Source organism: Scheffersomyces stipitis, chromosome 1, assembly GCF_000209165.1.
Source record: "Scheffersomyces stipitis CBS 6054 chromosome 1, whole genome shotgun sequence".
NCBI lineage: Eukaryota > Fungi > Ascomycota > Pichiomycetes > Serinales > Debaryomycetaceae > Scheffersomyces > Scheffersomyces stipitis.
The window spans coordinates 1,732,318-1,749,008 of NC_009068.1; the positions used below are offsets into that span (position 1 = coordinate 1,732,318).

Here is a 16,691-nt window from a genome sequence, read left to right on the forward strand (position 1 = left end):
TGGTGTAATTGAGAAGATAGGTTATTAGATATAGAGAACAGTTAGAAATACATTTTTCACTCCAATAGAGAGAATTGAATAATGCGAATAGAGGGAATTGTGAAAAAAAGACCTAAGTGAGAATCTCCCCCCACTAACTGAAAGACATATACCCAGATACTACCAATAGCTGGTCGAGAAAACAGAATAATTACATATAAAATACCCAAAGGAGGTACCTGTTAATGGTTAATACTTTGCTTAATATTGGCAGGAATTATAACTCTAGTCTATCTCTTTATTGCCTTTTGTAAGCTCACATCAATACTATCTCTTCTCTCGCTAACTCTTTTTTTCTCTCGCTAACTTCTCCTTTTCTCTCGCTAAACATTTCACAACTCTCACTAATACCTCATTTCTCTCGCAAATCTCCCGCTGCTCCCCCAATTATCTCGCGCTACTCTTTCCTCCCCCACTTAGTTTTGCCTGTACAGTGGCAACGGCAATAGATCTAAATTAGAAATTATCCATTTGCAGCTTTGATTCTTCAATATCTTTTCTCTTTTCTCTTTCCTCTCTTATTAATTCAGTTTTCTCGTGTCTTTCTAACTATTTCACTAGCATAATCTCTCAGCTCACAGCTACACTTCCTTATGGCCACGTCCTCGAGCACCGAGGAGCTCAAGCGATTCTTGCTTCATCTACCCTCTGACTCTAACTATGTCTTTTCTCAAGATATTCGTACCCAGATCAGACGGGCCTGCTTTCTTGCCATCTCCAACAATGGGCAACATCTAAACCGCCTCTTTCCCAACGCCTTCTCAAACAGAAACGATCCAAATAGCGAATCGGAAGCGTTATATTCACTGCAACACATGATCGATGTCGTCGAATCAGAATACAACTGGCTCTTTGCCAACTACTACAAAATCTCTCTCAAAAATAGAGATCCCAAACACGACACTCATAACCACCACGCCTTCCATGCCAACCTGCCCTGTGCCCGTATCTTCCGCAAGGGTGAACCCATTTATCGGTGTTTAACTTGCGGTTTCGACGATACCTGTGCTCTCTGCTCCCATTGCTATCAACCCGAATACCACCAGGGTCACAAGGTCCACATCACCATATGCCAGCGTGAAAATGGAGGCGTTTGTGATTGCGGAGATCCAGAAGCTTGGGTCAAGGAGTATATCTGCCCTTATGCGGCTCATGATGATGAAAGCATTATCGTCAGAAACGAGAAAATGCCTGTAGACTTGGAACTGAGCTTTCTCCAGACGATAGAAACCTTGCTAGATTACGTTATCGACGTTATGAGCCAGTCCGACCAGCAGTTCGAAGATCCGGTAGAAGCAACGGAAGCTAAAGTAGAACTTAATGCGATCAACAGTACTCTTGACCCACTGAAATACGATTGTAGTACGGATAACTTCACCGACGCCAACAATGAGCGGTTCTTTCTCATGGTATACAACGATCAAATCAGACACTATAGAGATGCAGTCCAGCGTATCCATTTGGCCAGTAGGAAAGTAAAGCAATTTGCCGTCATGGTGACTGAAAAAGTGCAGAACTACGGCAAAGCCAAGGTGATAAGCTCCAAGAATATCAAGTTATTACTCGAAAGACAAAAGATTTTGAGTGCTACGGGTCTTTCAACATGTATAAGATCTCACAGAGACGTTTTTAGGGAAGATATGTGTGATGAGATCTTGATCTGGATCAACGATTTGACCGAAAGTGAGATGTTCAAGATGAACAACTCAGCAAAAAATCTTTTTTGTAGAGCTTTTTGTGAAAAGTGGAAAAGCGGTCTTTTAGTTGCCACTCATGGAGACAACTCAAATCACCAATATAGAGTTGGAGCGCTAGATGCCTGTTCAAAAATCCCCAAATTGCCGTCTTCTAATACTGATAGAAAGACTCAACTACATTGGTTCTTTCAACCTTCAAAATGGAACTTACCTGAAGACATTTGCAGAGAATGCGATTACAATTTAACAGAAGAAGACTACGAGCCACATACTAGTCACTTGGGATCTCGTCTTCAGTATCTTATTTATTTGGATGTTAGATTCTGGAAGTCTATCAGAATCTATTTGCATGATATGTACTCGACTTCATTGATCACAAATTTATGGTATAAGCATATCATTTCCTGTCAATATGTGGACATATACCCTACCATTGCTGACATGTTCTTGACTATGGACAGAGAACCAGAGCTTAATGTTATGTGTACGTTGTCTACTCAGCTCTTCACGTGTCCTTCTAACTCCACTTCGATTGTTCAGCATGGTGATGTTTCGCGAATTTTTGCGTCCATATACGGTTTCTTAACTATTGAGGAAATCAGGTCACCTGAGTGTGTTGAAGTAACTCAAGAGATATCGATGAAAAGTTTGAAGAACAGGATATGGGGCCAGATCTTCTTTGATATTGGTTACATATTGAGTAGATCTCGCGATTCAAAGTATATTTTGACTAGCAATATCATCCCCATGGCATGCGACATATTGGCATTATTTCAAGGTCGTCCGGTGATGAAAAGAGAAAAGAAGAACCATGTGGAATACGAAAGTCCCGATTACACTGCATTTTTCCATGCCATACTGGTCATCTATCAGTTTGGAGAATACATAGCCCATTCTTTGTCCAATTTAGGAGATATTGACCCTGAATTGAGGACATCCCTTAGTAAGAATGCTATTAAATATGTCATCAGCTTCTTGCTTAAGTTAGAAAACAATGACTACCCTGGTCTTATTGATGAATACGTTGACATTAACCTATCAATCGACAAAAAAATCTCAAAGGAACCCATAGGTGGAAATATCATCCAGTATTATAGAATTGACGAGGAAAAAGTCAGTTTCTTGCATCCAATTCATTCTTTCTTGAGTTGGTTGATAGAACTCTCTGATTTCAAGTCTCCTTCGGAAATTGTTGAAGTGCTTAACTCATCGACTGATTTCTACAGCATAACCTCTAGTGTTGATATTCCTAACCATTTGACTTCTATCTTTGACTATCCCATTAGAACAATAGTACTTATGTCACAAATTAAGTCTGGTTTCTGGGTGAGAAACGGGTTCAGTGTCAGATCTCAATTACAGCTTTATAGAAACACAGGATTGCGTGAAAGTGGGTATATGAGAGATCTTTTCCTAACACAAGTATTCATCAACTCAAATAGTCCTAACCTTGTTTGCTTCCTACTTTTCAGTCGCTGGTTATTAATGGACGGATGGTTGATTGACAGCAGAACGGTAAGAAATGAAGTCACTGATCTAGATTTGCAAGTTTCAGCGGATCTGTCGGCATTGTGCTACGACCTGAAGACCTTACCATACATGTTAGAGGAATGCATGAACTTCTTCATTCATGTCTTGACTGAAGATCTTTATTTGCGTGGTCTCAAAGATGAGGTTATGATCCAAACAAGAATCAAGAAAGAGATTGTTCACAATTTGTGCTTCGGACCAATGAGTTACACGAAGTTGTGCTCTCAAATTCCGGATCATATCTTGTCAGAGAAGAGATTTGATCTAATATTGGCTGAAATGACAACATTTACAGCCCCAAATGGTGCAACTGACATTGGTGTTTATCATCTCAAAGATGAGTTTTATGATCAGATAAACCCATATTATTTCAACTATACCACAAATACAAAGGATGATGCAATTAAATTCGTGAAGGAAAGAATTCATAAGACCACAAGAAAACCAATTACTGAAATTGTTATCGATCCTAAGTTGAGGGACCCTGGCGAATTGGGAATTTACAGATATATTGGAAACTTTTCAGCCTCTGCTTATTTTTCCGATTTCTTAATTAGGACTTTGTCGTACATAAGCAAGGAGGGAATTGAAGAGGTTGAAAGTTTGCTAGAAACTGCATTACACTTGATACACATCTGCGCCTTTGAAAATACAATCGACATCAGTCAATACGGCACATTCTATGACAGATTTGTCAATATATCAGATGCATACGGAACATCGATTGCAGTGTTACTATACGAAATTTTAGCAAATGACCAGTTCAAAAATCACCATTCAAAAATTCGTTGTATTTTGAAGGTCTTTGAGGACAAGTACCAGAATTTGGGCAAGATCTTGAGTGATCAAATTGTAGATTATAATCCGTTGGTGATTGAGTTTCACACAAAGATGGATAATGATGAAAACGAATTCGAGAAGAAAAGACGTATGGCGAAAGAAAGACAAGCAAAATTAATGGCAAAATTTAAGAAGCAACAGTCCCTGTTCCTCAAGAAGAACAACATGGAAAGGAATTACTGCAGTGATATTGAAATGGAAGACTACGAAGATGAACATGGTTGGAGATTTCCAGAACCCCATTGTTTGCTTTGTCAGAATGCGGCAGAAGACGCTGGCCCATTTGGTATCATTACTTACATCTCCAAATCATCTGAGTTTCGCACCATCCCTTTCAATGACAAATTTTGGGTTTTGAAGGCATTTTCTGATAATGCTAGTTCAGATGTGAACGAAAATGCAGGAGACCCAGTAATTGAAGAAGTCAAAAGTGAAAAGTGGCATAGGTTTATGGGCAAAATCAAGGAGAGCAATGTTATTGGCCCAGGATTCTCGCACAATGATCATGTTGAAAGCAAGTTGGTTTCGCTGAGCTGTGGGCATGGAATGCACTTTCAATGCTACATGAACTATTTGAATAGCAACAAGAGTCGCCTGAATCAAATCACTAGAAATTCACCGGAAAACGTTGAAAGAAAGGAATTTCTTTGTCCTTTATGTAAGGCCATAAATAACATGTTCATTCCAATATTATGGACCTCCAACAAGAGACTGTTGTCTCAATTTTTGAAACCTTTGCTGTTGCCAAATCCGTTCGATCACATTGATCCAAAAATTGTTCATAATCAGGATTGGTATAAAGAATTTACATTCATATCCGATAAGGACATTGAAGACATGTCCATTTTGACTAAAGCATCCACGGATATAATTTCTCTGTCATCCAACAACGACTTCACCGGATCTCAGCACAGCTTCAGGGTTCTTTTGAGCAATATGTTCCAGATTTTGTCACTTCTTACATTCCCTCAAGTTTTTAAGGCTGACACAGTGTTTGTTCTTCTGAACACGATTAAGTCAATTGAAATATCATTGAGGGGAACATCCGCAAGGGGTGAGCTGATCATATATCAATTGTCCAATAACGCTTTGATCAACTTGAGAACATTAAATGAATTCCGTAATACATGCGTTCTAATGAAGATCAAGAGCTGGATTCATACTCCCAATCCAAAAGGAGACGCCTATGCCAAGATGTTGGCCAATATCTTCTCGTTATCAAATGGCTCTATTAATTCATCCATTCTTGAGGCCGACTTCTTCGAATCGTTAGTGAACATTCTTCCTTTGCCGTCTTCTGGTTTTTCATTTAACGCCATATTAAACACATGTTTCACTGGTCACCTTATCCAGTGTCTCCATATATTGACTAGAGAAATTGCCTCTCATGATTTCTATAAAAGTCAGGATTATTCAGTTTTGGATATTCCTGTAATAGCCGATGTTGATATTAACAAGTCTAAAGTTGCTTTGTTAGCTTTCCATAAGTTGAAATTGTCTGAGGATTTCCATGGAGATGACGCATCCATTGAAAATGACGAAAAATTTGGACAGGTGATATACTCAATGTTAGTCAAGGCAAGTACATCATTCTTGAGAAGGGCAGCTATTTTTGCATACGTTCAATGTGCCAACGTAGAAAAACTTGATGTTTCCTCCGTAGAAGATCTAAGAGTTGAAGCTGATAGACTCTGTTCTTTCTTGAATATCAAGACAATCGGCGAGTATCTAGAATTGTTTATTTTGCCAAATAAGTCATACGAAGGTTGTGTCTTTCAAGGGTTTGTTGATTATGCAAGGAATTTGAACAAACCTGGATTTGAAAACTCAGAGACAAGAAAGGGATTAGAATATCCCGGAATGATTAGATTGACAGAACTTCCAGAAAGATTGGACCACTTTTTCACAAGATATTACTATCTGGATAAGTACAACAATCCACACATGACAATTGAAGATCCTGCCATTTGTCTCTTCTGTGGTGCCGTTGTCGATGCTCAAAAGCCAGCCATTGGTTGCAAGGAGGGCCAGTGTACGACACACTACTTAAAAGAATGTGCACATGACGTTGGAATCTTCCTATTGCCCAAAGAGCGAAGCATGTTGTTGTTGCACAAGAATGGAGGCACTTTCTACAATGCTCCTTTCTTGGACCAACATGGAGAGTTAGCAGGAGAGTCAAAAAAGGCAAAGACACTCCACTTGATGAAAGCAAGATATGACGAGTTTATTAAGAACGTTTGGTTGCTGCACAATATCCAAAACATTATCGCCAGAAACTTAGAACGTGTTCTTGACGCTGGAGGCTGGGATACTCTATAGTACATTACGAGCATAGGACACTATAATTATGATATATTTATGGTACTAATACATTATTGCACTGCAAGTACACTTAAACTAGTAGATCATAATCATAGATTGTAAATTATTGTACATTTCAGTTTAGCCCATGTTAAATCTATCAATAAATAGAATAAATACTTACCAGATGAAGCTATTTACTTCTCCAAATACCTCATCATCTAATTGGTCACTGTCATCGTAGAAGTCTTCTGCGTCATCGTTCCTTCCAACGTCGATGTTCAAGTCATCCAATGACTGTCTGGTTCCAAATAGGTTTCTAGTAACAAATCCATATAACCCTTGGTCGAGCCACAACTTGTTCAAGTACTGGTACCTGTAGGTATTCAACGTAGCCTTACCGTTGACTCTCTTCTTCTTGACTTCACCATGGGCTGTCAAGTAGGGAGCAGGAATTTCAATGCTGATGCGATTGTGCCCGATATGAGTACAAATTCTAAGCACGTTCAATCTGGGAAGAAAGAAGACATTGGTATGGCTACAGCATTCAGACATATGAAATGCAAACCTGGTGCTCTTGAGTAAGTCACCACAAGACAAACAGATGATTCTATCGTAGCCACGTTTATCTGAATAAGTCTCCGTAATACACGATGTATAGTCTTCGGGCAATTCGATCAACTTCACTACAGCAGGATACTGGAGAGTGAGGATTCCGGAGTTGATATATTTGGGAATCTTTGCACTTAAAACAACATCAAAAACGTTGTAGTCAAGGTCGTTTCCTTCAAAAGCAATACTGGCTACAATTTGGTCCAAAGTGGGCAAATTCAATACGTGGCAAAGTGCATCAGCTGAGTCAATACGCGTTTGCTTCAATACTTCACTTTCCAAATTATTAAATTCAGGCAAGCTCTCGTGAGTGTTTTCACCAAAATTCTTAGACGTAAGTAAGTCTACCAAGATCACCATCTGCCTGAGATATGGCAAGAGCAATCTTTCAAGACTGCAATAGATGGATACGAGCAACTGTTTATTGTTTGAGTCAATGTCAGAACCCAGATCCAACACTACATTTCCAAGAAGAATAACCAATGCATCGCTTGTCTGCAGATTTAATTCTAGTGGTGTACTTATGAGGTAGCTTTTGAAATTTTCACCATGAATGGGATCATTTAGTCTTTTAATCAAAGCGAATGTAGCAATTGTCACCAACTTGGTCAATCCTAGTCTTGCCAAGGTAGTTATGGACTCGTCTGTCTGAAAGAAGAGCGTTACTACTTCGTTGAAGATTCCATCAAGTAGGTTGTCAGAATTCCAGAAGGAGTTAACTTCAAATTGGAGATCGTAGGATGTACCCAAGAGATGAGAATTGCTTCTGCATTCATACATGACGGCACGACACTGTATCAAAGTCTTAATTAATGTCTTCACTGAACCAGAAATCTGGCCCAAGAAGTTAGACAAGCTCTTCTCTCCACTCAAACGACTCGCAATCTCATTCATTCTGATTGTGTCGGCTATCAAAACGTTCACTTTCATGATATGGTTGAAGAATTTCTCGTTATTGTTGATGCCAACCAAATACCGAGTATCGCTAGTATGATGGAACAACTGCTCAGATAAGATTTTTCCGTATACATCGAAATTTTTATCTCCGTAGTACTTGTCACTAACAAAAGATTCAATTATCTTCTTCAGTTTATACAAGCCAACGGAGCTCGTGATCTTGTTGTATTTCGAGTACAACTCCAGCCTGACGATTTCTGCTTGAGAAAATCCTCCTCCATCGGCTGGAGGAAGGAAGGTAGGAACAAATATGTCTTGCAAATTGTGACATAGTGGACAAGCATAGTGTTGTGAACCAGGACTATCTCTAATATAACAATCATAGTGCATTCCATGGCCACAGGTAGAGAATACTTGAGCCATAACCCTACTTTTTGAAAATGCGGAGTCATCTTCTGAAAAGCCACTATATCCCTTCCCGTAAATCTGACCAGCTTTCATCGTGCTCTGTGAGTCCCATGATCTGAATGCCAAGTCTGTGTGAAGATCATCAACGGGAATTTTCCACAACGTTGCTGCATCGGTAACACTGGCAAGAATTCCAAAGATCAGATGAGAAGATTCTTCTTCTCCACATAGAACACATGTTCTAAGTGAAACATGTTCGCCATGGGAACCATCATTAGTTCCTATATGACTATCTTGTCCAAATTCCTTGTTCTTGTCTAGGAACTTTTCTCTTCTCTTGGCAAACTTCTTCATTACCTTATTCTTTCTTTCTTCAGCTAAACGCTTCTTCTTCCCCGCCTCTGTCTCAAATAAACTCGTCTTCTTACGTTTATACGACGTCATGAATTCTTCCCCAAAGCAATCAATAAGATTATCAATTATTCTCAGATCCTTGACAACAAACTGATCGACCAAGAAATCAGCCTTGTTGACCACATACTTAGACATTGTTGATTCCACAATTGTAAGGAGGAGATCAGCGATGGGAATATTGATAAAATTCTCATTCAAATAGTTAGGTCCATTTAAGTTTTCGTCATCCTTCAAAATAGCATGGATCAAATGAAGAAGTTGCGGAAGATAAGTTTCATCAGATGTATCCAAAGCTACTTGTAAGTACTTGTAGATCAATTTGGCAAAATCTTTCGTCTTTGCAAACTTGCCAATATCTCTTTTAACAAAAGGAATATCAGTTTCTGTAAATACTGGCTCCAAGACCACCGATTCTTCTTTGACTCCTTTGCCTTTAGCAATACTCTTTACCAAAGACTCAGTCACTACCTGGAACTTACTGGGATCCAAGAAAATGCTCAACGGATCGAGTTTTTCGAAGATTTCAGGCTTCAACCGGTAAAGGCCTGCATCAACCAAACCTGATGGAGCTTGGTAGTCAGTATACTCTAACAAGACGTCATCGAATTCAGGCAACTCTGAGATATCAGAATCTATAGAGCTCTTGAGGAACGAGTACGATTTGGGTTCGTCACAAAGAGCATAAGCTATGGCCTTTCCTGCGTTGGCGAGTCGTCTCTCTTCAGGGCTGGTGCGTGAAAAAGCACTCCGGTCGGTAATCATGTTGTAGAGAAAAACGATGAACTTTTCCGAAATAGTGTTGAATCTGTCTTGGTACACTGTAGTAGAATGTGTGTCATTGCCATAGTACCAATCAAGGAGTTCCCATGCGCCAAGTAAATTGTACAAAGCCCAAGTTGGGTCCCCGGTCATCAAGTTGACCTGGTTCAAATGTAAATCTCTGAGATAAGTTAGGTCGCTCAAAATAGCATCGAAATACAACGAAGCCTGTCTAGAAACTGAGTTTCCGTTTCTGATCCAAAGACCAACTTTGACTTGCGACCCTAAGACAATACTTCGTAAGGAAATCTCTGAGATCCGCCAAAATCTATCCTCGCCAATGTATCTCGGAAACTCAGGCTGTTGATACTGGATCATATATGATAAGAACGAGTTGATGGGGTTTACAAACGAAACCATGTCATTGCTTACCCGGAAATTTGGATCGCGATTCACATCAAATTTTCTCAACTCCAAAAAGGCAACAATAAGTGCAATCGCTTTGTTAACGAGAGCAATATCGACAGATCTAGTTGCTACAGATTTCGCTATATTAAGAACGGGGATGGAATATTCTAAATGGACCATAAAATCAAACACTTCATGCTCAACATGGTCTCCCTTTTTTCTTTTGATGGGCCAGTATCCCTGGAAGTTTCGCAAGAATAAAAGCAACATCACCAAGGTATCCCTCTCGTAGAACACATACAAGCTGTCAGAAGCTAGTTCTTTATCGGCAAGATGACCAATGTCGTGGATACCCCACTTCACTGCTTTAGTTATGGACTTGAACTTCCGTTCTGGACTGGAATCTTCAATGTATATGAAATTGGGGTAACCCGTGCGGAAATTCCACTTGGAATGGTGTTCTTCTATCAACTGCAGTACAGGGCCAATTACATTACCTACTTGACCGCTTCTGAGGATTGATTTTACTGTTTTGGGACATGTGAATAGCTGTGACGAGATGTCCAGAAGAATGTTTAAGTCTTCCTCTCTGTCTGAAAGAGCTAGCGTAGTGATTAGGGAAGGGTATATCTCAATAAACTGTTGAGAACAGACTACTTTCTTGTGTAATTCGGCAATTAAAGGTGGAATGATAACAGAGGGTAGCAATTCACGCATTGGTTTCGACATTCTGATCTGAAATAGAAGTAAGTACTGAAACCGTGAATTGGCTATATTGCCATGGTCAAGGCTACTCTTATGCTCTAGTACAAAATGGGACGCTCTTTCCATATGGGTGATTTCGAAGTCATCTTTGACCTTTGTCAATCCTCCATTTACAATCTCACCATTGTCGAGTAAAAGTCCGTTTTCAAATGCTTTTCTTTCTACATTTACGGAAAAAGTATCGAAAAAACTCACTGGCATTGGCTTAGCAAACTGATGCCCTTTGGCAAGGAGCAAATCCGACAAAATGGTTCTGGTCATATCACTGAAGGTGGGGTTGTTGGCAAATTGCGACAAGTCGGCCAACCATGCCAAGATCAGCCCTACAATTACGTCTCTCATGTAATCTCTAGCCGAGATAATGGTAGCCACAAGACCCTCTGTTTCTGCTAGCTTCTGGCTTTTTACTAGATTGCGTGGATCTTTTGCTTCTCTTAAGATTCCTCTTCCAGATTCGTTGATCTGAGTTGCAATCTTATGGGCTTTTTCCTCAGAAACACCTGAAGCTAATATAATAGCTTCCTGAGCCTGGGGAAAATCGTGTCTTTCATCGTTCCAAAGAATCAAGTACCACAAGTCGTTGGAATTAATGTCCTCTGCATTACCATAGGCTTTTTTGGGGAGGCTCGAGTAGTCTGAGAGCATTGCCAGGGTAAGTTTAGAGCCCTCCTTGTTGATGTTGTCGTGGATAAATGGTAAAGCATGGACAGAGTAGTTCAAGACGTCTAGGATATAGTCGAGACAGACGGTAATCGTTTCCCTAAGCGACGACTCCATGGCCAGAAGATCCATCGGGTTGTCATCATTGTTATTTTGCAGCATTTGGCACTTACAATTGAGCTCTTTGACGAAAGCTTCTGGATCTCCGCAATCGCAGACACCTCCACTGTTGCCTTCCAGAATGTACATGGTCACGTTATGGCCCTTGTGGTCATCCTTGTTGAAGCAATGGAAGCAAAGCACACAAGTGTTATCGAAACCACACTCCTCGCAACGATAGACAGGTTCCTTGCTTCGAAACAGACGGGCACAGACTTTGCCCCGAGGATGGGAGTAATGAGAGGCATTAGAAGCCAGGCGTCTGGAGTTACGATAGAAGAGTTTGTTTTCATCGCTGAGCAGAAAGGCAAAGTTTAGACCTTGAAGCTGGATCTTTTCGATCTCCGGGAGAGGCACAGACGGCAAAATGGTGGAAAGACATTGTCCTTTATTGGTGGCACAGTAGTAGAGAGCTCTGAAGACGTTATGGTTCACTCCCAGAGGCACGATGTAGTCCAACGCCGCGGGAAGTCCGACGAGGAACTGCTTGAGCTCATCAACAGACATGGAGAGTACGGGCGTGGAATAAAATGTGGATCAAACGACAGGAGTGGATCCAATCAGGTGAAGAGTACGATATGAAGAATTGCTGATCTGAAGCCATAGTTAAGAGACGGATGTTATAGTTGCTATATGAAGGATTTAGAGCGAGAGAAGATAATGGAAGCGCGATAATAATTGGAGAAATAATTGAGAATTAATGTATGGGAGAGCAAGCAGAAGAGGCCGATATTTCGGCACTCACACTCTTCTGATTATTCAAAGTTTATGGGTATAATTAGAAAGACTATCATATCCATATTCCTGAATTTGAGATGAAAAGAGAAATTTTTGGCAGAAAAATCGTGCACTCTGTAGACATTTTGCTCCTGCTTCAAAGAAGAAAGAGAGTCTTCTGACTGCTCTATATACAGGCTCTTGTATTAGAGATTTATGTAGTAGACAATTAATGCACCCAGAATCTCTGTCACTTTTATATGAAATAGCTTCAAACTCACCATATAATATCCCAATGATGGTATAGATATAATCTCCAGCTTTTACCTAATCCACGTCTCTCGCCATTGAAACATCTATCCTCTTCTTTTTCCGGTCGCTTAAGCCACGTGAGTCCTTTCACGTGCGAAAAAGTTTTTCACTCTGCTTTAGAGTCATATTCAAGGTTTCTACCACTACTCCGAAACACCATTTTACCTTCAACAAGCCCACAAGCCATGTCTGTCGCCACCGACCCAGAAGAACAATACAAGCTCATCACCAAGGGCCTTCAGGAGGTCTTAAATGGCCAAATCATCAAGGATGTCCTTGAAAAGGAGAAGAGACCCGTAAAGATCTACTTGGGTACAGCTCCCACTGGGAAGCCCCACTGCGGTTACTTTGTGCCCATGATCAAGTTGGCCCATTTCTTGAAGGCTGGATGTGAAGTGACGGTCCTTTTGGCCGACTTGCACGCCTACTTAGACAACATGAAGGCTCCATTGGAAGTAGTCCAGTACAGAGCCAAGTACTACGAATATGTGATCAAGGCCATGTTGAGATCCATCAACGTTCCAATTGACAAATTAAGATTTGTAGTAGGCTCTGAATACCAGTTGAGCGCACAGTACACTATGGATATCTTCAAGTTGCTGAATGTTGTTTCCCAGAACGATGCCAAGCGTGCTGGTGCTGATGTCGTCAAGCAGGTTGCCAACCCATTGTTGTCCGGATTGATTTACCCATTGATGCAAGCTCTTGATGAAGAACATTTGGGTGTTGATGCCCAGTTTGGAGGTGTTGACCAGAGAAAGATTTTTGTGTTGGCCGAAGAGAACTTGCCTTCCGTAGGCTACAAGAAGAGAGCTCACTTGATGAACCCTATGGTTCCAGGATTGGGTCAGGGTGGTAAGATGTCTGCTTCGGATCCAAATTCCAAGATTGATATTATTGAAGACCCTAAGGTCGTCAAGAAGAAGGTCAACAGCGCTTATTGTGCTCCCGGTGACATCAAAGACAACGGCTTGTTGTCGTTTGTAGAATACGTAGTCCAACCCATCCAAGAATTGTTGGCAGAGCAAGATGGAGTGTTCAAGTTCGACATTGACCGTCCGGAAAAGTACGGTGGTCCAATCTCGTACACGTCTCTTGACCAGTTGAAAGCAGACTTCGCTTCTGAAAAGTTGTCGCCAGTCGACTTCAAGGCCGGTGTTGCTGACAAGATCAACGAGTTGTTGGCTCCTATCAAGGCTGAATTCGATGCCAGCCCTGATTTCCAGGAATACCAGCAAAAGGGCTACCACCAGGAACAGCCAAAGGCTGAAAAGAAGACCAAGAAGGTCAAGAACAAGGGTACCAGATACCCTGGTGCCGGCAAACCAGATGGTGCTTCTGCTCCAGAAGCTGAAGCTGAAGCTGTTACTGCTAAGTTGGAAGAAGCTAAGTTAAATTAGGTATAGATACGTAATAAAGGTAATTTCTAGTATGCAATGTAGAAACTTCATTATTCTCGATAGTGAAATTTGACTAAATTTCTTTATACCCATGTAATGTCATTTCTTTTGTCTAATGTGAACCTAGCAAGATAGGAAAGACATCTTTGGTCCGTGGCAACAGAAATTTGTCCTCCCAAATACTCCTAGAAAGGAAGCTTCGATATTTTCGCAGCCAATAGTATGATATCAAGAATGTTCCAAATTTTAGAGAAATAGTTTTATTACATCTTCTTTCTTCATACAGCATATTCAGGCAGTTCATTGAAACAACATCATTTGGATGGTTGTTCTTAAAGTAGTAGCGTTGTTTGGTCGTGTCTCTTATTCATCTATATGAGTGTACCTTACCCACTTTTCTTTCTATTTCGGTAGAAGTTCTGAAGATAATGAAATTCTTTTACAAAATAAAGGTCAACAAAGCATCTCGTTTTATTTTCACCTACTGTACACGGCATCTTCCTTTACAGCATATCCCTAGTGCTACACTTCCTAACCCACCGTCTGAGAGATCCATATAAACCAAAAGTTGCAGCCATCACGTGACTTTTTCTGAGCCAATCAACGCGAAGTGAAAATAACCATACTCACCTGGAAAATAAGTTAAAAATTTAGTCTCAAAGAGCTTTCCTTCTACGACCGTTTAAGAACACTATTAGATCAAGCAAAATGGTATGTTAGACTTCGAAAACTGATATAGAGTATATTACAAAATGTGAATTTTCATGAAATTATACCTCCCTTCCAATTGGATAAGATTCATTATCTATTTCACGAATATGGAATTGAACATTGACCAACAAACACTTGAACAGTTTCCAACGAACTCCTAAGCAAAGAGGGTAAAAACGACCACTAGAAATACCGAAATGGAGATTCGTTCTAATTTTCTGTGTTTTGCAGATTTGCAAGATTCTTATACTCTCTTCGGACCTTCAAAGAGCTGGCTTCACTGATCAATATCTTGACTTCGAATCGAATTACATTTGAATTAAGTCCAATAATTGGATTCAAACTCCTATTTCAAGAAGATTCAAAATTCAAAACGTTCTTCAATACCAAATACTAACCTTCTAGTCCTTATTCGCTAAGTTATACACTAGAAACTCGGTCTACGTCGCTACCATCTTTGCTGGTGCCTTTGCCTTCCAAGGTTTCTTTGACACCTTCACCACCAAGGTATTTGAAAACCACAACAAGGGTAAGTTGTGGAAGGATGTCAAGGGTAAGTTCCTTGAAGCTGCAGACGAAGACGATGACGAATAAACGCTTGTTCTATTCTTAAACATCATAACACATCCGCCGTTGGGACTCCGCAAAAGTGAAGGGTTCTGGTAGAAGCCTCCAGATTCACATGAAAGTCCCTGGAAAAGCTATTTAATTACCTTACATTCTACTCACATGTATACAGCATTCATTTCATCAAAATAGAAACCATCGAAACAAAAACTAAGAATTGTAGATGTAGGTGAAGTCTATGCTGAAAAGGTGTCTTCTTTCTCAAGTAGAAGTTTTTCAAGATTAGTAGAGTAAGAGATGATGGTTAAGTATAATTTATGGCTTCTATTTCCATTCGTTACTTTACTCTGATTCTTTCCATGGCCGTAGAATTGTGATTGTTGGAAGTGATAAATTAAACATCCGTACCGCAGTACATTAACTGGGGCATCTCAATCAAATAAATTGATTTGAATATATGGAGTCTTAATAATGTACCTGATCATATTCTTTTTCCCCATAACATTGTGGTTTCAATAGCTCTATAGAAACATTACTCCGATTAATAATTCAATTCCGGAGCTGAATTGGTAGTTGTCAGCAGTACAAAAATTCTAGAATTGGATATTATATTTTCCAACTTCGTTCATTTAAACTAACTCTTACAAAATGGCTGTGATTAACCAACCTATGAGTCAGATTAGATTGACCAACGTGTCACTTGTCCGCATGAAAAAGGGCAAAAAGAGATTTGAGATTGCCTGCTACCAGAATAAAGTCCAGGACTGGAGACTGAAAGTGGAAAAGGATATCGACGAAGTGCTTCAGATTCCCCAAGTTTTCCAGAATGTTTCCAAGGGCCAGGTTGCCAATAACGACGACTTGATGAAGGCTTTTGGAACTACCAGCCAAGACGAAATAATTCTTGAAATTCTCAACAAGGGCGAAATTCAACTTCACGAGAAAGAAAGATCAGCTAACTTACAACAGAAACAAAATGAATTTTTAACCATCATATCCACCAAGTGTATTAACCCTAAATCGAAGAAGAGATATCCTCCTTCAATGATCCAGAAGGCATTGAACGAAGTCAAATTCCATTTGAACCCATCCAAACCTACAAAGCAACAGGCGTTGGATGCTATCAGACTACTTGTAGAAAAGCAGATTATTCCTATTGCCAGAGCCCAGATGAAGGTCAAAATCACCTTGTCTAAGAAAGCGTACCAGAAAGTCTACAAAGATGAAATTGAACCTAGCATTGATCTGATTATAGACGAAGATAAAGACGGTAAGGTGTACGAGTGTGTCTGTATTATCGATCCTATTAACTATAGAAAGATTGTAGATGTGTTGGAGGGTGATGGAGCCAAGATCTCCAAGAGTGATGGTTCCATTGAAGTGATAGACATGGCCGCTATCAAGGAGACTTAGAGCAAAAGATCAAGTTAAAAAAGAGCTGCATTCTAAGACTACAATAATGTTTCTTGGTTCAATGCTCTCTGTGTATATT

At 40.1% G+C, this 16,691-nt stretch overlaps 4 protein-coding genes across 4 annotated transcripts; 3 read left to right on the plus strand and 1 right to left on the minus strand. All coding sequences in view use genetic code 12, as the record gives it.

Moving 5' to 3' along the window:
* Window positions 1-632: 632 nt before the first annotated feature.
* Window positions 633-6,428, plus strand: PICST_28643 (ubiquitin-protein ligase; the record flags this gene model as incomplete). The annotated part of the gene is made up of 1 exon (XM_001387524.1): window positions 633-6,428. The coding sequence occupies one exon, from the start codon at window positions 633-635 to the stop codon at window positions 6,426-6,428; it is 5,796 nt and encodes a 1,931-aa protein (XP_001387561.2).
* Window positions 6,429-6,527: 99 nt separating this feature from the next.
* PICST_64920 (ubiquitin-protein ligase E3 component N-recognin-1 (N-end-recognizing protein)) lies at window positions 6,528-12,037 on the minus strand. Its single transcript, XM_001387936.1, has one exon. The coding sequence runs from the start codon at window positions 11,997-11,999 to the stop codon at window positions 6,591-6,593; it is 5,409 nt and encodes a 1,802-aa protein (XP_001387973.2). The 5' UTR covers window positions 12,000-12,037; the 3' UTR covers window positions 6,528-6,590.
* Window positions 12,038-12,692: 655 nt separating this feature from the next.
* TYS1 (tyrosyl-tRNA synthetase) lies at window positions 12,693-13,951 on the plus strand. Its single transcript, XM_001387525.1, has one exon. The coding sequence runs from the start codon at window positions 12,707-12,709 to the stop codon at window positions 13,919-13,921; it is 1,215 nt and encodes a 404-aa protein (XP_001387562.2). The 5' UTR covers window positions 12,693-12,706; the 3' UTR covers window positions 13,922-13,951.
* A 1,896-nt stretch (window positions 13,952-15,847) lies between these two features.
* On the plus strand, window positions 15,848-16,612 carry PICST_28646 (predicted protein; the record flags this gene model as incomplete). Its single annotated transcript, XM_001387526.1, has 1 exon — window positions 15,848-16,612. One exon carries the CDS (start codon window positions 15,848-15,850, stop codon window positions 16,610-16,612), a length of 765 nt encoding a protein of 254 aa, XP_001387563.2.
* Between the last annotated feature and the right edge of the window lie 79 nt (window positions 16,613-16,691).